The 17,952-nt window shown below is 39.7% G+C and overlaps 1 protein-coding gene and 1 long non-coding RNA gene across 2 annotated transcripts in view; both read right to left on the reverse strand.

The window, feature by feature from the left end:
• Positions 1–51: 51 nt before the first annotated feature.
• LOC141330960 (uncharacterized) lies at positions 52–6,070 on the reverse strand. The gene is made up of 3 exons (XR_012355212.1): positions 4,740–6,070; positions 2,997–3,035; positions 52–2,787 (listed from the first exon to the last, which is right to left on the reverse strand). It is a non-coding gene; the product is annotated as an uncharacterized lncRNA (long non-coding RNA).
• A 10,873-nt stretch (positions 6,071–16,943) lies between these two features.
• LOC141331510 (uncharacterized) overlaps positions 16,944–17,952 on the reverse strand; it is a 421,481-nt gene continuing 420,472 nt past the window's right edge. Inside the window, exons 29-31 of the mRNA XM_073836569.1 lie at positions 17,421–17,474; positions 17,187–17,213; positions 16,944–17,012 (exon numbers count right to left, since the gene is read on the reverse strand). Coding sequence (XP_073692670.1) covers positions 16,944–17,012; positions 17,187–17,213; positions 17,421–17,474 — 150 coding nt within the window. The remainder of the gene's footprint in view (positions 17,013–17,186; positions 17,214–17,420; positions 17,475–17,952) is intronic.

Here is a 17,952-nt window from a genome sequence, read left to right on the forward strand (position 1 = left end):
TAGTGCAAAAGTGGACCGTTCGCTGCACCTTGAATGTAGATTAAAAACACGTGAAGAAACTGAATTTATTTGGCTCCAAAAGAGTATCACAGAACATGAATTTGAAATGAAATGTCCAGAGCCATTACTACAATAAACAAATTGAAATTCCTAGTCGTAACCAGGCAAAACAAGAAAATGAAAATGAAATGAGATTAGCTAATAGTTTGATAATCGTGGGCTACCAAATCGTTTACAAGGTAAATCAAATAAACAGTTGAAACATTGTATAAACATACATCTACATTAGAAAGTCATAGATTGACATAAATTACAAGGATTAAGAAAGTAAAGCAATGATTTTTTTTTTTTTACTACAAACACAATTTGGCAAAGAAAAGAAAAAGAAAATGTTTCATTCAAAACTAAAGCTAAACAAATGAAAAAAACTAATTTGGCTCCCATGCCTTATACAAACAAGACAAACCTCTTGCAAAGAAAAGTTTTGTGACATTATAGTAGTAACAATAAATGGACACAAATTAAATATTTATGAAAACACCTACAAATTGTCGATAAGGGAAAGAAAGGAAATGATCTGACTAGTATGCATGCACATTAACAGTGACACTTATCAGTTTATAAACAAATGTGAAAACTAATGTATTCCCAGTGCCAACATGAAAGTGATTCTCATATATTGCAATATGGCTGAGAAACAGACATCAAGATACATTTGTCTATGATGCACATTACATCAATACATAAAAAACTAATATAAATCACACTTTAAACAAATGAAAAAATAAAATAACTGCACACCCATATTCCTCTATACACATATTAATCTACATTTAAAGAAACAAGGATTGAGAGAAAGGTGGACAGAAAGAACTCCTTCAAATTTCCAGTCAGTATTTCACCAAATTCATGTTGCCTGAATTGATGTTGAATGATATATTGAATGAACCGTTGACACTCCCCCCCTCTCCCAAACAAGAAGAAAAAAAATCATTATAATCATCACATGATCATGTTTGAGCACAAACAGAAATACAACACCTTATGGTGAAACGTCTTTCCACTTTCGTATTAGGAATGCCTATATTAGGAATTCATATTTAAGATTAAAATGGATAAATGTAAAAAGAAGAGAAACCGCTAAGAAAAAAAAAAATCACTTCCTTATAAGTAATTAATAAATTCAGTACATACAAAACTACTTTCAGTACAGCTATGTCTGCATTGTTCTTATGATCTTAAATGCCCATCAGAGGTTGAGACAATCAGGACCATAATCCTGCCACCTTCAGCCAGAAAACACATAACTCAGTAACATAGCAGTGCTGTGATCATGTATGTTTTAATGTATCTATTGTGACTAAAGCCCTTTAAAAGTTAAAAGTTATGGTTAAAATGGTTTTAAAGCTGTAAAAAATAAAAGAACAAAATAACAAATTTTGCACTCTGGAATGTAGCGGTGCTGGCTGTTTACAGTCTAAATAATGACAATGGCTGACTGTATGGTTGCACCTTGTACTGTACATGAAAACTGTATTTGATGCTTATTAATACTAATTGCTTTAGAATGCTGTTGTTATGGTTCCTCAAAATGTCAATACCACAAAACCACAGTATATCCCATTTGTCACATTTCCGTTGACACCCTACGAAAGTCTTTATGAATGTAAAGAAATCAGCTCCAACAATACATAAATAGCATTTTAACCGTAATATAGCTGCAAAATACTGCACTGAAATGTCATATCTCATAGCATAAAGAAAAAGTAACTATTTTCAACAAAGGAATGAATAACAAATGACTTTAGGCACAAAGGCAATAAAACACAAAATGAGCAAATAAAAAAATAAGCAAAAAGCCATAATGAAAGAGACACCATCCTGCTTTTCTCAGTAGATCAGACTGTGTAGTTCACTGCTACAAAAAGAACCCCACTGAAGAGTGAACAAAGAAGGTTTTGCCAGTGGAGGGATGAATGTAGCGACTTTCCATGCATCACGTACACCATCCAGTTTCAATGATTTCTGAGTTTCCTGCTTACTCTCGAGCAGCCACAGATGGTGGATGCATCTTGTGTCTTGCTCTGTCACTGTCACTACAAGGCGAGAGATACACAAGAGCAACACCAATGCGCAGGAGGGCCAGTTGCCACACTGACCTCTTTGCAATAAAGAAATCCAGCAATCAATCACAATTTTCTGACTCTCTCAAGCCACCAGCCAAGGCGTGACACCCTTCATAAAATGAAAACAAAAGAAAAATTAACCCCCTTTAGAGTAGCACATCTTTTTGATTTGAACTGACAAAGACTGATAGGTAGTTAGTGATTTGACAAAAAAAAAAAAACATACACTTTGACCACACTACAAAGTGATACATACACATATATGACATCATGCTTGTGTCTTTAGTCTTTCAAGCTGGTAGTATGGATTTACTACGGAACTACTAAACACACCAAGATCTTGTTTCAGACCCAAAGCCGATCCATCAGTTGCCTTCTCCTCCTCTTTTTCAGTTAACCCTGTTAGTCTGTTTTGGTATCCACTCTCATTCTGGGCCATGCAAAGAACTGAAAACACACCCTTGTGAATAGTCTCTTATAGGTCAAGTCTTTAAATTCCACAGTGCTCATGTGAATGTGACACACGTTGAGAAGGCAGTAATGACAGGAGCAGCTATGTGAATCCTTCATGACTTTCTTTTTTCCAGAATAAAAAAAAGTATAAATACAAAAAAGTGAAGCCTTATTTACAAACTCCATGCGTTTTGTGTTAGAACGATCACTGCAAGGAAAACACACAAAGATGTATATGTTTTAATATGCAAAGAAAAGGTAAATAATATTAAATGCCAAAGAATGGGAGTCACCACTCAATGGCTTATTTATGAATGAAAAAATTAATGCTGTCAACAAAGCTGTGTCTTTGTACCTAACATGTATTCACACTTTAAAGAATATCTATAGGATTTTTGATGATCTTCTGAAACTTACCTTCTGCCAACATCCTGGCATTGGGAGTCCATCTGGACCCTATAGTGGAGAAACAGGAAAGCTGCATGTCAATAAATACATTTGTAAGTCATTAATATGTCATTATAATGAAGTTAACAAGGTTTTTGAGGTATTGTTTAACCATGCTGAAACCCTGAGTAGTGGCTAAGCATGCTGAAAATAATTTGTGTATTTAGTATTTGTGAGACTGTGATCGTGCCAGTCAATGGTGCATGCAATAGCAATACTATACAGTAATACAAAAAAAAAAAAAAAAAAAACTTTAATAGATTAATTTATGTCGAAATAAACCAGACATAGTAATGAGAAGCATGTTAACTTAACCTATCCATAAATACAGTGATTAAGGATTTGACACACTACAAACTCTTAGTCTTTGATCAAACCTTGAAAAAAGGCATAGAAAAACTCAAGCTTCATGCAAATTATCATTCACAGTTTTACTAAAATGAAGTAGAACTTCTATATTGTATATATATTTTAAAACATACATGCCCTAATGCTCTAGCTTAAAAGCAAACATTCATTATGCAAAATGACACAGTCAAAATCTGAAGTCTTTAAACATGGTGATTCAGGATATAGCTTGAAGACTCTTCTCTTCCGTAGGATTGAGTGCCCAATTGGAACAGATATATAAGAGGGAACAGGAGAGGGTTAAAGGCTGGGGAAGAGCGACTCATGCTGACACTGTACTAAATAACGTCTCAGGAATGGTATGGCACAAGATGGATTATTTAAGGGATCCAAGGTTAATTACTACTGGTTATTTCATCTGAGAAGAGCAAATACTATTCAATAAGCAGAGAGTATGTAATTTTTTTTCACTTAGGAAAAACTAGAACAAGATTAAATGGTATTCCAGTAGGTGAGAAAATGACTAAAATATAGGTGCTATCGTGCAAGTAATGCAGTTTTCAGTGGCCACAGGATGCACAACAAAGTAGACAGTATAGACTGCATATAAAAGGGTGTATTAATTAGGGAATAAATGACTGCTATTCATGCTAAGATACAGTTGGGAAACTTATGTTAAAATGACTTATGACTTTACCTATAGAAAGCAGACATGCAGTACATGTAAAAAGGCAATGAGATACTGTACATTAAGCTCTGCTCCATCATTTATATGTCATGCATGGAAATTAAATTAAAGCTTCATTACTATAAGCATGTATGATAGGTGCTCAGCAGTGTGGGCGCAAAGGTGGCAGCATGCACAGGAGAGGTAGGAAAAGAGGATACTGTACCAATTGGCACGGGGCATCCAGCCCATCCAGGCCAGGCTGACCTGGCTCGCCCTTTTCACCCTTAAAGCCCCGGAAACCCTGTGTCATAGAAACGGAACTGGGAGTGTTACTGGGATAGAGGCTGCAGGCGCCCTTCCGGCCTCCAGACGAGAGACAACGGCACAGGGCAGAGAGCAGCGGCCCAGTGGATACTTAGCAATCTGTTAACCACCTTTCCTTGATATGTCCAGAGTTTTAACTTATATACTTGTAGATCAATTTGTTTTAGCATGGTTTGCTAGATTTAGAAATTGCAGTATTTTTTCAGTAAGCTCCAGTTTTAAATAGATGTTGGATGTATTTGTTTTAGTAAAACAATGCGGATATTTTAGATATCAAGGATGAGGTGGGTTGCCATTTTGACCACAGGACTACTCTTCTCTTAAGGCTCCGCTTTCTTACTCTAGTTTTCCAGCTCTCAACTGGGACATACCAGTGGGCAGGGTGCATCTAATCCAGGGGCACCCTGTTCTCCTTTCTCCCCCTTAGGCCCTTTTTTGCCCTTCTTTCCCTTCTCCCCCTGTGGATACAATAGCTTGGTCAGTGGAAAAATATGCCTGGTCAGAGAAGTTTTGTACAGTGTTTTGAGACCAGTATGTGTATGTTTTTAAAGGTGTATTTAAAGGAACACTTAGTATTTTTTGTTCTTAATATATAGATTAATATGGTAGTCCTGGAGTACTGAAACATAATTTATACTACATTTGGCAAAAGTTGATTCTATTGTAAATGTGCTCTATTCACTTAATTTAGTAGAAGTCTTAATTTATTGAATTAATAAATGAAAGTGTCAAATATGTCAAATATTCTGACTGCTGCAATTAATAAATTATATGAATTATTTTAGGACCATTCTCTGTAAACCTTAGAGATACACACACCGATAAACCATTGCATTATGACCACTACATTATCACTACATTATCGAATAACTTGTAGGATCTCCTTTAGCCCCACAAAACATTGGCCAGTGGTGAGTCATTGATTTAACGAGATGCCGAAAGGTCTCCTGGGGTATCTTCTAACATAATTTTAACTGCAGGTCCTCCAGGGTCGCAGGGTGGTGGTGATAAAGCGTGCACCCGCTTTTCGGTTGGGTTAATGTCAGGTGAATTTAAAAGCCAAGGCATTTACAGAAATTCACCATCATGTTCCTTGAACTATTGTTTTACGATTCTGGTAGTGTGGCATGGCTGGCGCATTATCCTATTGGTAATAGCCATTACTGGCAAGAAACACAGTTGCCATGAATAGGTGCACTTGGTCCGCAACAATGTTTAGATACCTGACAGGTGTCAGGGATTGTGCTATTAGGGTAATGGGGCCTAAAGTGTCCTGAAAAACATTGACCACACAGGCAAACTCGATGATCTTAAACCCTTTTCATGTGCTGTTGGTGATGGCGTGGAGTTATCATGGGGTGGGTGATCGGCTATGTACCCGGCTGGGTGATCGGCTATGTACACCCATACGCAAAAGGCTGCAATGAACTGTGTACTGTGACACATTGCCCTGGTCAACGCTGTTGTAGCTGCTAGTGTTTCGACACACTGTGGCCCTGCTGTCATTGTGAACAATGTGCAACAGTCTCAGCTCCCCTTTGATATCAGTGAGCTGTAGACGACACATGGCTGAACAATGGTTCATCGTTTGGCCTCTGTGCCAACTTTTGGAATGTACTCACTACAACAACTTGTCAACAACCCACAAAGCCCACCGTTTTGGAAATCAAAATTCCGAGGTGACATGCTATCACAAATTGTCCTTTATTCTTTATTATTATTTATATCAGCAGCTTTTTAAAACCTGCAAAGATTTTTGTAAATCCAGGGGTCAAATGTTATTATATACTAGACTAATGACTGATCTCTGTGTAAATATCCACAAAACTGGAAGAGTGTATATATAAGATGTAGGCTATTTTAGAAATGAAAATTTAAAAGATGAAAAAGAGAAATTAGGGAGAATCAGTGAATTATGAATAATTTATTACTATTGTAATCATTATATGTAATCCATAAAAAAGTAACTGTAGTCTGATTACGAGTATTATAAAATGTAATTTAATCTAATTACAAGTTCTTAATTTTTGGAATCTGATTACGTAATCCAGATTACATGTAATCAGTTACTACCCAGTGCTCTCTCTCTCTCTCTCTCTCTCTCTCTCTCTCTCTCTCTCTCTCTCTCTATATATATATATATATATATATATATAGATATAAATATACACACACACACACACACACACACACACACACACACAGACATTAATACACATTAATATATATACACAGTCAAGCACGAAATTACTCATACCCCTGGCAAATTCTGACTTAAAGTTACTTAACCAGACCAAATCTAAATGTTTTGAAGTTCCAGTGGCTACAGTGCAAAGTATTACTAAAAATACAAGATGTTCCGCACTGTGAAAAATCTCAGAGGACGTGGTCGGAAGCCAAGAGTGACACCTGTGCTGGCCAGCCGGATAGTGAGAGAGGTAAAAAAGAATCCAAGGATCAACACCAAGGCCATCCTGATGAATCTGGGCTCTGCTGGTGGCAACATCTCAAGGCAGACAGTCCAACAGACACTGTATACTGCTGCGTTCCATGGACGCAGACCAAGGAGGACACCACTTCTCCAGATAAAGCACACAAAAGCCCGCTTGGCCTTTGCAAATGCTCATTTGAACAAAAAAGAAGACTTCTGGTCTTCTGTTTTATGGTCAGATGAAACAATGATGCAGCCTTCATTTGGTGTAAAAAAAAAGGAAGCCTTCAACCCTAAGAACACCATCCCCACTGTCAAACAAATTTTTTTTAAGCCGGTGGACCAGGGAACCTAATCACAGTAAACGCCACCATGAAAAAGGAGCAATATATCAAAATTCTCAACAACAACATCAGGCAGTCTGCAGAGAAACTTGGCCTTGGGCACCAGTGGACATTTCAGCACAACAACCCAAAACACACAGCAAAAGTGGTGAAGAAATGGTTAGCTGACAAAAACATTAATGTTTTGCAGTGGCCCAGCCAGAGTCCTGACTTAAATCCAATTGAGAATCTGTGGAGGGAGCTAAAGATCAGGGTGATGGCAAGGAGACCCTCCAACCTGAAAGAGTTGGAGGTCATCGCTAAAGATGAATGGGCAAAAATACCAGTGGAGACATGCAAAAAGCTGGTCAGCAAATATAGGAAGCGTTTAATTGCTGTAATATGCCAATAAAGGCTTTTCTATTGATTATTGAGAAGGGTATGAATAATTTTGGACATGCCACTTTTTGTTCAAATGTAAATAAAAGCTGAGAAATATATTTTTTTCCACAATGATGCCTCTTGTACATCGTCTTATCATCTTTTGGGAGAAGCCTGCGTCATTCCCGGTCCAAAAAAAACTTGGTTGAATAAATGTAACTTTAAGTCAGAATTTGCCAGGGGTATGAATAATTTCAGGCTTGACTGTATACACACACACACACACACACACACACACACACACACACACACACACACACACACACACACAGACACACACACAGACACACACACACACACACACACACACACACACACACACACACACACACACACACACACACACACACACACACACACTATATGATATCAGAACTGATGAACTTATCAGTTACTTAACTGAACTATCTTTAGCTAAATAATGAAACTATTGGGACCCTAAACTGAATAAGTTTACACAAGTGATTTTGTTATTTATTCCTGTTAACCTGTAAAAATCTGTATTATATAAAGCGCTAAAAATAAAGGTGACTTGATTTTTCGGTTTGACTGGAATCTTGAACATGAATTGAAACATTTTTTAAAGGTACTAATTATTTATTCAGGGGTGTTTAATGAGAAAAAGAATACTCTGTGCTAGAGCTGCACAATTAATCGTTAAAAGATCGCGATCTCGATTCGACCCCCTTCACATCTTAATCCATTTATACGATTCAGCCAATTATATTTTATTTACTTTTTACAAAACTTTTTGCTAGCCTAATTACTGCACTGACTGCTGTGAGCTGATGCAGTGACAGGTTCGCCGTTCTCTCCAACATTACATAACCATTTAAACTTCATCTTAAGTGTATCTTACTGTACAACGCAGCATCCATTCACATCAAATGATAACTCAGTGGCAGAGTTCCACTCACTCAGCGGCGTAATTTCCACTGGGGATGCGCTTTTCAAAATCCCGTTGGTGTCCACCCACTTTCAAATGGTTTTGTTAAAGTAATCTCTTGTATTGTAAAATGCAGGCTCAGCGCTGCCGAGAGTTTCGCGCGGTCGTTAAAACGAAACCAAAAGTAAAACTCGCACACGCATTCAAAAGCAATTTTAATACCCTGCATTTAGAGAGCGACTCCCCAATGCACGCAAATTAAAGCTATATGAAATATCTAAGCTGTTATTGGTATGTGGGCTTTCATGCTTGAATAGTATCATGCTTGAAAAATTCGGTCTCTATTTGCACTTTGAATATTAAAAGAGTAGTACTTTGATCGTGCCAGATTTATGGACCAGCAGAGCAATGGAACCATATTGTCAGTATTTTGTCCTGTCCTGTTCTGTTTTCCCAGTGTTTTTTTCCCCTCTGTTTCTAGTTTATATGGTTTAATCCTTGTTCTCCCCCTTTTGGTTTAGTCTTATTTGGTTTAGTCTATGCCCATATTTGTATTTCCCCCTCGTCATCTTGTTATCTCGTTTGTTACCACGCCTTGTTTTCTGTGTATTTAAGTCTGTGTCTGATCACGCCCAGCTGTCCGTCATTAATGTTACTGATGTTACATGTCCTCGGTTTATGCTCCTGGTTTTTGTTTGTTTGTATCATTTTCAGTGTTTTGTTTAATAAACTTATATATTTTAATTTACTCCGGTTCTCCTCATCCATCTCCACTCCTCAACCCCGCCTGACTGTGACAGAACGACGGACCAAGACAAAGAAATATGACCTGGGCTGAGGACAAACTATGGAACCTCCAGCAAGGTGAGCGTTCGCTGGAAGAATATGTGGAGAAGTTTCTGAGTATTTACCATCTGGTGAGATGGAGTGATAAAATGATCAACGCATGCTTCCAGATGGGACTCAAAGATGATTATTTGTTCCAGTTGATTACTCCAAATGATTGCTACCGTCTCGTAGCAGATTTTGTAAATTTCGTTCTTGATTTGTGTGGTTCCTCGTTCCAAGTCATGGTGGAGGATAGTAATCCTCCTCCCATCTGGAAGCCTGCAATCACCCCATCTCACCAAAAGCCAGAACCCTTCGCATATCACTCCAGCGACCTCACCCCCTCCTTGCCTCCCACGTGTCCCCAAGTCCTCCTAAGCCCCATGTTGGTCCTCAGCCCAGTACCTCAGGCAGCTGCGTCAGCTCACAAGATGGCCGCCACGCCAGATTCTGCAAACAAGATGGCTGCCACGCCAGATTCTGCAAGCAAGATGGCTGCCACGCCAGATTCTGCAAGCAAGATGGCTGCCACGCCAGAGTCTGCAAGCAAGATGGCTGCCACGCCAGAGTCTGCAAGTAAGATGGCTGCCATGTCAGAGTCTGCTCACCAGTTGGCCACCATGTTACTATCTGCCCTCAAGATGGCTGCCACGCCAGAGTCTGCACGCAAGATGGCCTCCGTTCCTGAGTTCCCGGCCAAGATGGCCGCCGTTCCTGAGTTCCCGGCCAAGATGGCCGCCGTTCCTGAGTTCCCGGCCAAGATGGCCGCCAAGCCTGAATCCCTGGCCAAGATGGCCGCCGTTCCTGAGTTCCCGACCAAGATGGCCGCCAAGCCTGAGTTCCCGGCCAAGATGGCCGCCAAGCCTGAGTCCCCGGCCAAGAGGGCCGACGTTCCTGAGTTCCCGGCCAAGATGGCCGCCAAGCCTGAGTCTGCACCCAAGATGGCTACCGCCAAGTCTGAGCCTCCGCTGGTTCCGCCCAGCCTCCCAGAGCCTCTGCTGGTTCCGCCCAGCCTCCCAGAGTCTCCGCTGGTCCCGCCCAGCCTCCCAGAGCCTCCGCTGGTTCCGCCCAGCCTCCCAGAGTCTCCGCTGGTCCCGCCCAGCCTCCCAGAGCCTCCGCTGGTTCCACCCAGCCTCCCAGAGACTCCGCTGGTTCCGCCCAGCCTCCCAGAGTCTCCGCTGGTTCCGCCCAGCCCTCCAGTGACCGCGCCGCCAGAGCGCCCTCCAGTGACCACTCGCCCAGAGCTTGCTCCTTCAGTGTCTCCGCTGGAGACGCCCAGCCCTCCTGAATCTCTGCTGGGGTCATCCAGCCGTCCAGAGCCCGCTCCTCGAGAGCGCCGTCCAGAGCCCGCTCCTCGAGAGCGCCGTCCAGAGCCCGCTCCTCAAGAGCCAGCGCGCCCTCCAGAGCCGGAGCTCTCTCCTGCGCGCCCTCCAGAGCCGGAGCTCTCTCCTGCGCGCCCTCCAGAGCCGGAGCTCTCTCCTGCGTGCCCTTCCGTGCTCTCCTGGGTGGACTATGCCCTAGGTTCCCCCAAGAAAAATTTGGGGGGGCTACTCCCCTGATAAGCCATGGCCACCTGGACTGTTTACCCGGCCGTGGCCACCTGAACTGTTTACTCGGCCATGGCCACCTGGACTGTTTACCTGGCCATGGCTTCCTGAGCCCCCAGATCTGCCATGGCCACCTGGACTGTTTACTCGGCCATGGCTTCCTGAGCCCCCAGATCCGCCATGGCCACCTGGACTGTTTACTCGGCCATGGCTTCCTGAGCCCCCAGATCCGCAATGGCCACCTGGACTGTTTACCCGGCCATGGCCCCCTGAGCTCCCAGATCCGCCATGGCCTCCTGAACTGATAACCCGGCCATGGCCTCTGGAGCTCCCTGATCCACCCCTGTATCCTGTGGTTCCTGTATCCCTGTCTAGTGGTCTCCAGGGCGCCCACCCTCCCTCCCCTATGGATGTTAGACGGCGTGAGACGCACCTTTTGGGGAGGGGGTGTAATGTCAGTATTTTGTCCTGTCCTGTTCTGTTTTCCCAGTGTTTTTTCCCCTCTGTTTCTAGTTTATATGGTTTAATCCTTGTTCTCCCCCTTTTGGTTTAGTCTTATTTGGTTTAGTCTATGCCCATATTTGTATTTCCCCCTCGTCATCTTGTTATCTCGTTTGTTACCACGCCTTGTCTTCTGTGTATTTAAGTCTGTGTCTGATCACGCCCAGCTGTCTGTCATTAATGTTACTGATGTTACATGTCCTCGGTTTATGCTCCTGGTTTTTGTTTGTTTGTATCATTTTCAGTGTTTTGTTTAATAAACTTTGTTTATATTCATTTATTCCGGTTCTCCTCCATCTCCACTCCTCAACCCAGCCTGATTGTGACACATATATGAGCATGACAATCCATTAACCCCTTAACTGTTACTCCCCTTTTTGAACAGATACGTGAAAATGAAGAATTGAATCTTAAATCTTTATAATTCATGGACAAGAACATTTAGTAATATGATTTCGATGTACATTTTCCATGTTAATTCAGTGTCTGATTTTAAAATGGCATTCCAAAGGATGAATTTAGAAATTAAGTTTTCATCTGATATATCATTTCTTATCATTTCTAATGTGTAAAAGGGAAAAAGGCAACAAGAAAGTCTGTTTGTGAAAAAGGTCAGAACTCCTGTTATGAAGTAGATTATTGAGGTGTACTCTTGTCATAAATGAATCTATGAAACTCTTGTCATAAATTATTTTCCTACGTAATTTGTAACACAAATGTCATATTTATTTAGGAGCCTTAGACCTTTCCAACGATATATAGTTTGTCATGATTAGATTAGGATTTATTTGTAAAATGGTGAAGTAAACTTGGGCATCCCACAGAGTGGACGGTGACAGCCATAAAATGTTGATAGGCTAGTGTTTCTAGCTAAGAATCTTTAAATCGCTTTACTCTGCCATAATACCTTTGTATGTTTATTTTTTAATGTTTAATGGTAATTTTTTTGGTTTTGTTTACATTATTACATTATTTTTCATTACATTTCTTTAAATTTAAAGCAAAGTTTATTTTGTCTTATTTCACTGCTATTTTACTGTTGTTTGATAACCTAATGTTCAGGGGTAAATCTTTCAAATAAAAAAGTTCTCCAGAATCGTAGGAGAATCGTGATCTTTATTCTGAGCAAAAAAAAATCATGATTCTCATTTTATTCAGAATCGTGCAGCTCTACTCTGTGCATGTTTACCTACTGCAGCTAAATATATATTGGCATAATATATATATATATATATATATATATATATATATATATGGCATAATATATAATATATGGCATAAAAAATCATATTTCCTAAACTGAGTTGTCACAATGTAAGGAATTTAATGCATAAATAAATGAAATAGAAAACGATGCAATGCAAGAAAACATTTAACTATAATAAGTCATGATAGTTTTACTTAGGAAGGGAAGCTTGTAAGGAAGGTTTTGAGGGACAGGAAAAGTTAGATAGGAATACCAAATAGGAGGAAGTGAGATAATCAGTCAATTACAAATGAAGGGGATTGACAGCAGTCTTACAGGGCACAAAGGAAGAGAAAGAGAAGCAGGGAAAATACCCCACAACAGCCCACCCCCAACAAACCACACAGGCAGAAAAACTGTATCTCCTCCATCATGTTGTGACAAAAACAGAAAAGCCTGTTCTCTCCAACATCTTGGTTATAACAGTGAATTAAACATTATGCATGAATTAAACATACACAATAGCTCAACGTTGACATTCCAAGAGATTAGACTGATTTTGAATTTTCAAACAATGACAAAGAAAAAATGAATCTATGGTAGACTGAATTAAACATCAAAACAAATGTGATGAATGGTCATGCTGCATGCACACATACAGTATATTTATAGGAAAGCAATACAGTTTTCTGGAGAAAAGACTTGGTTAGGCATGTAACCCGGTTAGGCATGTAACCCTGGTCCCCACAATAAGGAATGAAAAGCTGTGTCAGTAGTTGACACTATGGGAACACCCCTCAGGTGTGACGAATGCCTGATGCACCCCTGTGCCACCAGGCCCATACAAGGAGGTGCCTAAACCATTAATCCTAAGATTTTGATTCATGAAGTAAGCAGAAGCGAATAAGTATGCTACAGGTTATGCAGCATCTCATTTTCTATTCAGGGAAACAGGGTTACATACATAACCAATGCATATAAGCTTACATATCCCTTTCATAGGTCCACTCGACTTATGAAAGCTGTCAGTAGCTGTTGCAGTGGTAACCCTATACCACAGTGCATTGCTACTCACTGCTCTTAAACAGATAAACTCACTATTGTCAAACAGATACAATTTTGGGACCAGGAATCAAATCTATATTTAAATTTTTATAAAAGTGAAGGCACAAACTACGTAAAGAAAACTGCTAAAAGCAAGAAAAACTGTCAACATCTCCAGGCAATATATGTGTAATGAGAATTGCAGCCTACCTGTCGACTGCAACCTTTGTACACTACACCCCAAAATACTAGTGAGGTATCTTTCATAATAATTTTATAAAAGGATTTAGACAGGTGTGAAACAACAGAACACGAGAAGAAGGCAGCTGTGACTGCACTGAGTGAGAGTTGAATTCCCCCTTAAAAACCAGTAGAACACTCTTGGAATTCATCCTTGCAAATGAGAAGAAAATCTCGTTGCTGACATGCTCTTTTGATGGCTCTAAAATCAGTCAGTTATCAAGGTAGTTCAGCACACGGATGACTTGAAGTTACAATAGAGCCACTATGCGCTTTGCAAATGTATGAGGTGCTAAAACTAGGCCAAATAATAATTTAGAATTGGTAAGATTTGCCCCCAACATGATCTGAATAAAACTAAATAAAATCGATCTGACAAACCAATCTCCTAGCCAAATATATGTCGTAATATATGCTTTTGCATAGGCTTCCTAAAAATAGACTTCTGAAGAGCGTAGTTCCAAGTTGGGGCGAGACTGTAGGTGCATCCCGGGGGGGGGGGGGGGGGGGGTTGGGTGTTGGTCAATGAAGACACCAACAGTTTACAGGCGGGAAAATAAAAATAAAACAAAATTAATTAACTAAGGGGCATTAAAGGTCCCATATTGTACACATTTCTGGAGGTTTATTTTAGTTGTTGATGTCCCTAAGAATATATATTTGCGGTATAAGTGCCAAAATCCATCTCAATATATTTTTACAGCTCCTTTTTTAGGTGCTCTGTCAATAACAGGTCGATTTTGGCCCATCTAATTAATATTCATGAGCCTCTCTTCTGATTGGCCTGTTGTTTTCTGAGTGATGCACAGCCAGGCCAATCACAGGTAACTACGGTCATGTATCATTGTAGCCGAACCCAGAGCCATAGAGAGAGCCTAGCCTGCTGATACTCAACAAGATATTTCAGAATGATCATTAATGTTTTTTCTTTTTCAAACACCGAATGCAGTAAGCTACATAACTGTTGCTTTAGTAAAGCCCCTTTCACAATGCGCGCTGATTCTGGAAATTACGGGAACGAGCGCTGTGTGAACAAAAGCCAGAACCATGAAGGCAGTGTTGTAGTGATGCACGTTACCCTGCGACTCTTCACTACAAAAAAATATGTGCAAAGTGGAATGAAGCGGCGATCGGGCAGAGCCAGCTCCTCACTATCAGCGCTGAAGCACAGTTTGTTCAGGTTAGTTTCAGTTTAGTGAAACGTACGCGTCACATTACATCTCACATCCAAACGTCACATGTCTTTATGGTTGTGTGTAAAGCACGCACAGATTCCGGAAAACAACTGTGAATGAACCAAATTAAACAATTCCGGAACAAATCATGGGAAACATTATCCGTGTATTTACCGGAATCGCTGTGTGAAAGAGGCTGAAGTTGACGTGCCACTCGTCTCTTATATTCACGTTGTTCTGAAGCCTGTGCAATGATGTAGTTTCGACATCTATCGACTGAACAGGGTTTTCTAGATTAGTTTCCGTGTTGTTGTTGCTTAGCAATGTTATGGACGCGATGTTGTCTGGGTTTGACAAAAGGAGGGTGGTACGGTGGTTGGTGCTGGGGTGGTGACTGAAGGCGGTGACTGAGTAGATCGGACATCACATCGTTACGGAAGTCACAGCGGCTCGTGAAAATGAACAGCTACTTTAAGCAGGCTGTGTGCAGTTTACTGTGGATTGACTGTTTTGAAACTCATATGGTAGTTACATAGCCCCTAGACCTCAGTTATCATGAAACAAGCCAGGAAATTCGATTTTGACAATATGGGACCTTTAAAAAAGATGAATCCTGATCACCTGTGTAAACATGCCATTGTCCTGCTGAAGGGAGGCATGAGGACTGCAGATGCTTAAAACTTAAAAAGTGCTACAGGAAGAGAGGAAGGACAGTTGATAGTCCTTGTAATAATAACTTGCAAGTGCCTTGGTGGAAGAGTGAAGTACTATCTAACAGCCAGAGCTGGCAAATCTTTCTTAGTCCGTTAAGATGAGATGCACTGTAGTACTCACAGCTGCTGGTGGACACCGTTTCTTTTTCTAGTTTTTTTTTTTCTTTTCTTTTCATTTTTTTTATCACATAATTTATAACATTTTAAAACACTGATGTTAAATGTCAAGGTTACTATAATTTTTTTCAAGTGTCATGCTAGTACTTTCTACAGTATAAAACTAGATGACATTATGATTAAATGACATTATGCATGATTAAATGAAACTTTTCATGACCACTGTCTGAAATTATGTATTTAATTAAACAATTGTACATTTTGAGATGTTAAGACTTAGTTTTAAACTTTTAAACAACTTAAAAACTGTAATGGTCGAAATTTCCTGCATACTCATTTCAGTGGCACATTCCATGACTTTTATCATAGTGGCACAGTGTAAGTCTATGAAACAGGCAGGTGAAATGTCAGGAATCATGCAAGAGAAGAAGCCAATACAGGGCCATTACAAGAGCAAGAGCCTGTTGTCAATGGACTTACTCTGTATTTCTTGCTGAAATAATATTTTAACTTAACAATAAACTAAACAAAGAATGATTTTTCTGGCTTTTATGATTATGGGATGATAAAATGCTATGTTAGAAATGAAACTCTAAATGATGACAAACAAATACTTATACAAATATGATTGCAGTAAAAAGTATGTGAACCCTTTGACTATACCAGAATTATTTTACATAAATGAGCCTTAGAATTTTAATGTGAACTAAACCACAACATAGAAAAAACACTGCAAGCAGTTCACTAAAAGAAATAATTTTTTTTATAAAAACACTGCATAAACATTCACAGTGTAGGGAGGAAAAAAATGTGTGCACCTTTAGATCTCCCTTAATAATTTTACATGTGCAAGGAAACCATGTTTGTCTGTTGTTTTCGACTTCAATGAATATCAGTTTTTAACTGTGTGAATAATTTATGCAGAAAATCAAAGAGCTCATATACTTTTTCGTGCAACTATAAATACTGCTATTTTATTATTGTAGTAGAAAATCCATTAAATGTAAGATATTCACACTGATCTCCAACTCCATGGAGCACATTCGGTCTATATGAAGGCATTTGTGCCTTAGCTGCTTTGTAAATGTCCATTGACATCAGATCTAATCAATAAAGAAAGGTTCATTCCCTGTTTCACAACATCTATGTCACAATCACCTTTTCTCCTCTTTCCCCCTCGTTGCCCTTGTCTCCCTTTAAGCCTGGTAACCCCTGCAAAAATACAACCTCAAGTAATTACAAATGCCTGGATATTCATTGGTTCACGGGTAAAGATCTTCACAGATATTGTCTGCAGCTACTAGAGGAAAGAACAGTTGCAGGAAGCAACTAAGGAGATAATGAATAGTAAGACTCAACACACAAGCAGTATGAGTGACAACTCACATCCATTCCAGGTGTTCCAGCAGCTCCCTTCAAAAAAGAAAAAAAAAAAAAAAATCTCTCTCTCTCTCTCTCTATATATATATTATCTGGAACTACAATACTGAACAATGTAACCATTATTAAATGGCCAAATAATTAACAATGTTTTTTAACATACAAATAACATACAACATTTTTTAACATACAAATAATAATAATAATAATAATAATAATAATAATACTTTGAAAACTTACAGGTAACCCATATGGCCCTCTGGGTCCAGGATCACCAACATCTCCCTTCTCACCCTGTGACAGGTACATTGAACAGCACCTTTTTATATAAACAAATCTAGTGTATAGTATCTCCATAAACCCTTAAACATGTTAAGACTGTGCTTTGAGGATCAGCAGGTGTCCCTGTGTGGGCCATTTGAAAATCCTGAGCTTAAAACAGTAAAACACTGTGAGAATTCAGGTAAATCAGAGATTAAAAAAATAAACAAGCATCCAAATTTCATATTATTACAGTGTAATTATTTACATTACAATTCTATCCTAAAATTAGACAAAAACAGAAAGCAACAACATACGGAGCCCCTAAGGGGACGTCAGAGTAAAAAAAATCTAAAGTTCCCTTCCGAAGGGAACTCTCACTGCGTCCTCTAGAGGGCGCTTTTGGGGAACGCTGCAGCGTGCCTCGAGTCTGAAGAATGCATAGAAAAACTACATGAAATGGCCGGCGCCAGCGTATGACGTCACCGCGGCGCGTCAGTCGCTGCCGTTG

The sequence above is a fragment of the Garra rufa genome, chromosome 3 (assembly GCF_049309525.1).
Source record: "Garra rufa chromosome 3, GarRuf1.0, whole genome shotgun sequence".
NCBI lineage: Eukaryota > Metazoa > Chordata > Actinopteri > Cypriniformes > Cyprinidae > Garra > Garra rufa.